Raw genomic sequence first — 8,395 nt, 5'->3', positions numbered from 1 at the left:
AAAAAACCCCAAGGAATCCTGGTAGCACCTATTTCAACCAACCCATTTTAAAGTCATCACTGTATGCTGAATGTGCATACAGGTAGTCCTTGGCTTAGGATAGCTTTTTTTACAATTGTTCAAAAGTTACAATGACCTTGGAAAAAGGGACGTATGACCTGCACTTGCACTTACAACATCCCTATAGCAATATGAGAGGTTGGTAATCGGTTCACATTTATGACTAGTTGTTGCATCCTGTGGTCACATGATTGTACTTTATATTCTTTTTTGCCAATTTTTGGCAAATAACACCCATTGGGGAAGCTGGATTTGCTTAACATTTGTGGAATTTATTTAATGCCCAATCAACAATTGATGATTTATTTTATGACTAAAAATAGTCATAAAATTAGGTTTGACTAGACTTATGATCACAATGACAACATAGGTTCTAGTCACAATTGTGGTCATTAGTCTGTCTATTACCTATACATCAAAAGATTTCAGGCAAGCTCAAGATATCAACAAAGGGGTTTTAACACAACAGTTGTTAATAAGATACTACTAATAAGTCTCATAGGTAACCTGTATCTACATAACCTCCTTTCCTATCATCCCTATTTAAATCCTATATCAGTCTATCCCAGTTTATCAACCTTAGCCATGGTTGTGTGGACTGGCTGATCCAGCATGAACTAGAGATTCTGAAAGTTGAAGTCCATCCATCTTAAGTGGACAAGGTCTAGCCACTCTACACATCTGATAAAGTGAGTTGTGGCTCATGAAAGCTTATGCTTTTTTTAAAAAGTTAATTGAAAAAGGTGCTACCAGACTCTCTTCAGTTCATTTTTAATACGTGAACCAGACTCATTTAATATGCCAGCTTGAATGGAAAAGAACAGAATTCAACTGGCCAGAGGAAGGTCTCATTTAAGTTTCAAAGAGTCCAAAATAGCATTCTTCAATATCTGCTGGTTTAAACACTACATTTTCAGGAGGGACCCCATAATGACAGTAAAGCTCTAATTTGAGGAAAGAAGGGTAATTATAATATGGTTTTCATCACTAATATGTAGAGAAATGCTTACAATAGTATAATGCACAGAAAGAACAGAAGAGGCCTCAAGTCACAGAAGTGTATACAGGTTATTACTTTGTAAATTATACATTATAAACAACTGTACATAATATGGCGCAATAGCTTTGTTGGCCAAAACAGCAGGCAACTTTTTAGCTTAAGACACCTCCGCTTGTTTAAACAATGAAGGCACAACTGAATAGGACACACATGCTAAATTCTCCTTGAACAGGTGGATGAAGCAGACCCTTTTCTGCTTCTCACTTAATTGGGCCAATTGTAGTGCACTCTCTTGGTTTAGTCACTTATCTTTTCCCAATTTCAGCAGCAAAACTACAAAAATTAAGACATGATGTCACCTAACATTTGAAAACAACAGCAATATAATGGTCTAGCGCAAACTTCTTGATTTTAATTTTTTTCCTGAAAAGAAAGTATCTGAATAGGTTTATAAAAACAAAATTAGAAAGATGACATAGGTCTTCATGTTTGGTGGGAAGTCCATCAATTATGGCATCAATTAGGCACATCCACTTGAAAGTTCTCCCAGGTAAATCACATTGAAATGAATCTATTCACTGTAACTTGGCTTGGGTGAGAATGCTTCATGAGTACTTCTCAATGCATCTTACCTGGTGCTTTCTAGAAGGCCATATTGGCTAGGATTGCAGTCCTGATATAGCTTAAAGACACCAGTTTGGAGACGTTTCTCCAATTAATTGCATCTTTAAAAAAACACACGCACACACAGACACACATGGAGAGAAAAGGCTGCTCATGCTCCAGTTTGGAAATAAAAAATCCACGAGCAACCACTTTTGTTTTGGCTCAGTGCAATGAACTGATGTCAGTTTAAAATTAATGTAGTGTGTCATTTGCAGTGCAAAATATAGTTTTCTTTGTCACAGCACTGAAGAGGAAGAGGAGAAGGCAGTGTTACTGATCCCCTGAGGAGAAGATTGATGGTATGAGTAAAGAGGCTAGAGTGAGTCTGAAGGCTGCTGTTGTTCCAATGCTTGAGGATGAGTCTTGATCTGCCATGTGTTTGCCTGACGAAGGGCTCAAATAAATGGTGTCATTGGAATAAATTAAGGAGAAACTGTAAAGCTGGGAGCTGCTATTCCAGTGTCAAAGACTACATAACGAAGGTCATTGAGGAGTTTCTGCATTTTCTAGCAAAGAGTGTCTGTGCAAAGGAGGGTGAGAAAGTTCCCTCTTGTAAGTCTTTGGTGGCAGTTTTGGTAGCTGAGGACTGGAATTCTGGCGAGGTGGGACTGGAGGTGCTGCAAGGCTATTAAGGTTTGGGCTGAGCATGCACCAGCGACGCAATATTCGAGGTGATGGGGTGCCAGGAGGAGTGTTGGGGGAGTTTGGGCATGTGCTAACTTCCCGGAGCCAGTCGGACTCTCTGTGAAAGTGTCCCACAGGGGGAGGCTGAAGATTGAATGAGCAGTTCACAAAGTGCTCTGGAGGGCGAAGGGGCACGGGAGGTGGAGTGTCAGGCAGAGGGTCTCTTGGTGGAGGTGGTGGAGGGCTTTGCAATGGCTGATCAAACAAACCAGTGTAAGCTGGGACTCGTGGCTGTATCTTTGGAGGAGGTGGCTGTCTCGGGGGGACAGCAGGAGGATCATCATCAGATCTGGAACCACCCTGAAACACATATGAGCAGAATCATTCAAACTGTCCCCAATGTAAATTATTTTGAGCAAGAACCTGCATTAACCCTCATGTGTCTTTATCTTCAAATTTCCTTCCTGGATCAGAACACTGATATTCTCAAAATACAACATTCCATGCCTCTTCTTCATCAGGCTTGAACTTGAATATTAACACCTCAGAGAGTAAAAGAGTTTGATTTAAAGTTCATGGTTTACCGTTCCACCAAAATGAGTGGATTTCAGGTGTAAAAACGAGTACCACATTTTTCGGAGTATAAGACGCACCAATATTTTGAAGAGGCAAATTTAAAAAAAAGTTTTTGCACTCTGCAGACCTCACAAAAACGGGCCCGTTCCCCCCCCCCCCCAAAAGGGCATGCATAGCCTTTAGGAAGCTTATAGAGTGCTCCTGGGGGCTGGGGGAGAGGAATTGAGTAAAAACCCCGTTTTTTGCTCATTTCTGCCTTCCTCAGCCCCAAGGAGCACTCTGGAAGCCTCCTAAAGGTAATGTACGACCGTTTTGGTGAAGAGGGCGGGGTTTCGGGAGGCAAAAAATGCTGTATTCAGTGTACAAGACACACCCAGATTTTCAGCTTCTTTTTTGAGGGAAAAAGGTACGTCTTATACTCCAAAAAATACGGTATTTTAAAATGGCTGGAAATACCAACAAGCCATGTTTGAGACGGTTAATGCAGCAGACATGAAATTGGCACATGAGCGGAGTACCAAGCAAAAGGGTATGTGATGGTTTGAGGGGAGGCACTTGCAAATGTACACAGAAAAAAGAGAAAGAGAAAGGGACATTCACAGAAAGGGAGATTGAGGAGTGAGATATAAAATCATACACAGCTACAAGATCTCTGCTTTGCTTATAATCTATAAATATTGTACACATAAAGAAGTTGCTTTTAAATGGAAGATTACCTTTGAGTTGGAAAGCTCCTGATCAAATTTCTTGCGAGGTGGCAGAGGAGGAGGAACCAGGGGTTCTTCACTTAATTTATGCAAACTTCCACATGAACTAAAGAATGATTCTGAAGAATAAAACAGAGAGAATTAAGAATGTGTGATTGTACCCTGAATCTTTTGAAACCTTATTTATGAAATGTATAAGCCCTTTCTATTTTCAATACAGAGAGTTCTTGAATTACAACCACAATTGAGACCAGAATTTCAGTTCTAAACAAGGCGGTTGCTAAGTTCATATTTTACAACAGTTTTTGCCATGGTTAAGCAAATCACTGCAGTTAATTGAATGATGTGGTCATTAAGCGACTGGCTTCCGTCATTGACTTTGTTTGTTGGAAGCTAACTGGGAGGGTTGCAGATGGCAATCACATGACTCCAGGAGGCTCAACTGTCATAAATACATCTTGGTTGCCAAGAGCCCAAAATTTGATCACATGATTGTGGGAATGCTATGATATTGTAAGTGTGAAGAATGGTTGTAAGTTGCTTTTCTGAGTGCTGTTGTAACTTTGAATGGTCACTAAATAAATGGTTGTAAGTTTAGGACTACCTGTATATCTTTGTTTATGTTTTGCTTTCTCTACCTGTATTTTATTAGCTTCTGTCTTTAGGACAGACATTTGCAGTTTTCTACTGTGAATGGAGCTGAAATTTTTTAGTATTTTGAAGTTTACAGTAGTGAGATCAAGGGAAACAATGGCAATAGTTTTGGGTACCTAACTGACTTTTGACCACAAAGACAGTTAAGAGCTGGATCAAAATGAGCAAACTCCTGGTAGATAGGATGCATTTTAATTCTGATAGCCTTTTAATTTTTTTGTTTTAGTGCTGCTTTATATTTCTGTTAAATGATTTTGTACACCATCTAGAGTCATATTGTTTGAGGTGGGTGGCCATATTATTATACACACACACAGACACAGGCACACACCCCAAGTCAACACAGTGAACATACCTAATAGTCCTGCCTCCTGTTTTCCCCACAACAATCCTATGTGGTTGGTTGGACTGAGAGCGGGTGACTGGTTCACAGTCACCCAGCTGGCTTTCATCGAGAAAGGCCTAGAGCTCAGTTTCCGCATTTCAAGGCCAGCACCTTAACCAATATACCAAACTGGCCAAATATAAATGTTATCAAGAAATCATTGTGCACATTCACTATAAAAAAACCAGGAAGAAATTGCTCTAATTTTGTGGGGAAGTTTGGCATTTTCTGAAGTCTCACCAAGTTTTAAGGCGCTCATATTTTCCCTCAAAACTGCCCCCAAAGCCCCAACCTCCCCAGAAGGATCAGAAAATGTTAATTGGATCATTGGTTATTCCCCTTGTTAGCTTTAGTCAGGGCCAAGGATATACAACTTTAGGGTTAGAGTGACTCTTGCTGTTCTTTTACATACATATACAAAGAGACAATGGGATTCTAAGGAACAACCAGAATACTTACTTGACTGTGGCAAAAGGACAGGAGCAAATATGCTGTTATTACTACCTGTGGAGAAAAGGCAGAAAGGACACAATCAAGGCTTTTCCTTGCCGAAATATTTAGAACCAAAAATAAAGCTAAGAGAAAAAGTGTATCGTTAATTGTAAGTAACACAACTTTTTTCACCTGAACTTGACAAAACATTACCTAAGGATAACTTAAGGCTGCCTCGGGTATAGTCTGGGGATCAGAAAAAGGCCATGCAATGAACACATAACGGAAAAGAGATTGCTGGGGCACATTTGATGATGCAGATAGGGAAAGGCTGTAAAAAGACGAGGACTAGTCCTCATACTCTTTTCTTTTTGCTATTGATACAGGTTTTGTTATGTGCACTATTTGGCATACCTAACCAACTATTTGATCAGTGGCATAATCAGGCCATCTCCATGACATGAGATCTGTCCAAAGATAATTCTACTTTAGTTTTATTGTAATTTGAGAATGTAAGGTTAATTCAGAATACTTACCATAGGAGCTATTGAGATCAATGTCTATGAATACACTGACTTCTGATGACGCAGACACTGGAGGAGTGGATGGGATGTTTGGTGAGGTTGGTGCTGATGCTGCAGACTCCTGTTCAGTTTCAGTGATTCTGCTAAAACTAATCTTATAGGGCTCCTTTTCAAGAGGAGTTGGATGGCCTCTCAAAGTGCCAGATGTGGAACTGTGCCTGCCAGTATTTGGCCTTATTCCAGGAGATTTTAGAGTGTAGCTGGTTTTTCTAGGCTAAAAGAGAGAGAGAAGAATCCCACGGTTTTATTCCCTTTTGTTTCTTTGAGCTATTTTGCTTTATGTTTTAGAAATACAAGGAAATAAATCAATGCAAAAAAGACTAATCATGCTAAACTAAGAAAATTGCTTTTTTCCTTCCTAAGCCATCTTTTGCTTTTAAGAATGAAATGTTAATTCCAACAATACGTCTCTTCAAACTGCATTTGATTGCATGCCTTTGATATCTCCTCCGATAGAGAAGGAAGCAAAATTTTCCTTTTGCTTTGAAATACAGTTCTCCATTGGAAACAAAGCATCTTTTGAGGGCTTAAATTAATGTAAGCATTAATTATGCTTACATTAATTATGTGAAATAATTCAGAACACTCTGTATGCTCTGCCAGCAGCTGGCCCACAACCATAGAGCGTATGCCCAGAGCGGCCACTGCCAGAAGACTCGGTTTGGAAGCCGCAGAAAAAGCATACAGCAGTGGCGGCAGCACTGGAGGTGCCCTGGCTCTGGGGAGAAAGCTGGACCAGGGCATCGTGAGGCTGGGAGGCATGAGAGCAAGAGCAGAACAGCCGGTCACGCAACCCCCCCTCTTCAACCGTGCAGAGTGCCATTCACTGGCATTTTGAAGGCGCCAAGCCACGGGAGCTGGGCAACGGCAAACAGGTGCTCACGCGGCTTGGCGATACCCTAGGTCAGTGAATTGTGCTGTGACCGGCTGGAAAGGGGGTTTGCCGGGTGGCTGCTCGTGAGCCTGGTCGCTTCATGGCTGCTGTGTTGTGCTGCTGCAACAGCGCAACACAGCCATTCGCACATGAGGCTATGCCCGGCTCTTTAGGAGCCCGCTTGTAAGAGAGCAGCCACCCGACAACCCCCCTCTTCAGCTGGGCACAGAGCTGTTCACCAACCTAGCGGTATCCCAAAGGGCCAAGCAATGCGATCAGCTTTGCCTCCCCCCTGGTTCCCGCGGCTTGGCACCTTCGGGATACTGCTAGGTTGGTGAGTGGCGCTCTGCCTGGCCAGAGGTGGAGGGTTGTCCAGGGGGCTTATTTGTGAGGGAGGGCTTATATTTTTGCCCACAAGAAAAATGTGCCATGGCCTTATTATCAGGACATGTCGTAATTTTGGGAAAACATGGTAGGATTCAGTGATCCTTGATCATTCCTTAACAATGGCAATGGAGAGTTCTGGGACTGCTGCTACTAAACGATGTAATCAAATGAACTTGTGCATCACATCTACATCACTTAGTAGCAGAAATTCCAGTCTCAATTACTGTCATTAACTGAGAACTAGCAGTACATTATTTGACTACTTACATATCTAGAGGGCTGCTTGCAATTTCGGGGCTCAATCTCCTGAGATTTGTTGAATAAATAGTCTGTGAATTCTTTTTCTGGGTAATTTCCCATGGGGTTCAAATTTTCAAAGAATCTCTGAAAAAACAAAAAAGTAACCTTTCAACTAACCGTATCATAACAAAAAGTTCCAGTCAGCATATGCCAACCTCCCCCCGCCCAATCCCAGCAAGATTCTAAAAATCACTCTTGTTCCTAGGCTCTCTATCAGTTTACATTGTATCATATTTTATTTCCTCGCATACCATTAGCAATGTTGGAATTATTTATGGATGGGACTGCATGTGTACACAGTATATGTGAAATGGACAAATAGCTCTACAGGAAGTCCTCAACTTACAGTCACAATTGGTATCAGAATTTTGGTCACTAAGTAATGCATTTGTTAAGTGAGTATCACATGACAAAAGCCAATTTTATGATCATTTTTACTGGAATCCCTGAGAATCATAAGATCATTAAGCAAACCCAGCTTCTCCAATTGACTTTGACAAAAACCAGCTGGGAAGGAAGCAAATCACAATCATATGACTGCAGTATTATGCAACTGGTCAGAAAGTCAAGCAGGCTGCCAAATGCCTGAACTGGGGTAGTGCAACAGTCATGTGAGAACAGGTTTCAATCACTTTTTCTGAAGCCATCATAAGTTTGAACTGCTGTTAAACAAATGGTTGTAAGTCAAGGACTACCTATATTTGTATATATTTTTAACTGAAAGCAAATATGAAACTAGTTCAATTTAATGGTGGCTGCAGGGTACGCCCACCTAATTTTGCAAGCTGATATTTTCATAAAGAAAATCTAAGAACTTGGGACACTTTATGAGTTACTGCTAAATCTAATCCTCACCATTGTAGAAAACACTAATATACAATCACATAATTGGAAGGGACTTTAGAAAGCTCTACAACTCTCCACTTAAACCAGCTGAAAAATTACTCTCCAACCTCATTTGAAGACCTCTAGCAAAGACAACCCACTTATTTATGTGGCAGCTTGTTCGACTGGCTGGTAGCTTTTACCATAAGGAAAATTCTTCTGAAATCTAGCCTGAATCCATTTCCCCATATTTTTAACACATTGGTTTTATTATTGCCTTTTAATCATTAGAAAATATGTCTACTTCTAGTGACAACCCTT

General features: G+C 40.8%; 1 protein-coding gene across 2 annotated transcripts in view; it reads right to left on the bottom strand.

The window, feature by feature from the left end:
• Positions 1-288: 288 nt before the first annotated feature.
• SOS2 (SOS Ras/Rho guanine nucleotide exchange factor 2) overlaps positions 289-8,395 on the bottom strand; it is a 41,908-nt gene continuing 33,801 nt past the window's right edge. For both annotated transcript variants that reach the window (XM_032236881.1, XM_032236892.1), the window contains exons 19-23: positions 7,217-7,333; positions 5,641-5,902; positions 5,132-5,176; positions 3,643-3,752; positions 289-2,710 (exon numbers count right to left, since the gene is read on the bottom strand). In XM_032236881.1, coding sequence (XP_032092772.1) covers positions 2,210-2,710; positions 3,643-3,752; positions 5,132-5,176; positions 5,641-5,902; positions 7,217-7,333 — 1,035 coding nt within the window. In that variant the 3' untranslated portion in view covers positions 289-2,209. The remainder of the gene's footprint in view (positions 2,711-3,642; positions 3,753-5,131; positions 5,177-5,640; positions 5,903-7,216; positions 7,334-8,395) is intronic.

This window comes from Thamnophis elegans, chromosome 1, assembly GCF_009769535.1.
Source record: "Thamnophis elegans isolate rThaEle1 chromosome 1, rThaEle1.pri, whole genome shotgun sequence".
Lineage (NCBI taxonomy): Eukaryota > Metazoa > Chordata > Lepidosauria > Squamata > Colubridae > Thamnophis > Thamnophis elegans.
This window is presented reverse-complemented; position numbering and strand designations above follow the sequence as displayed.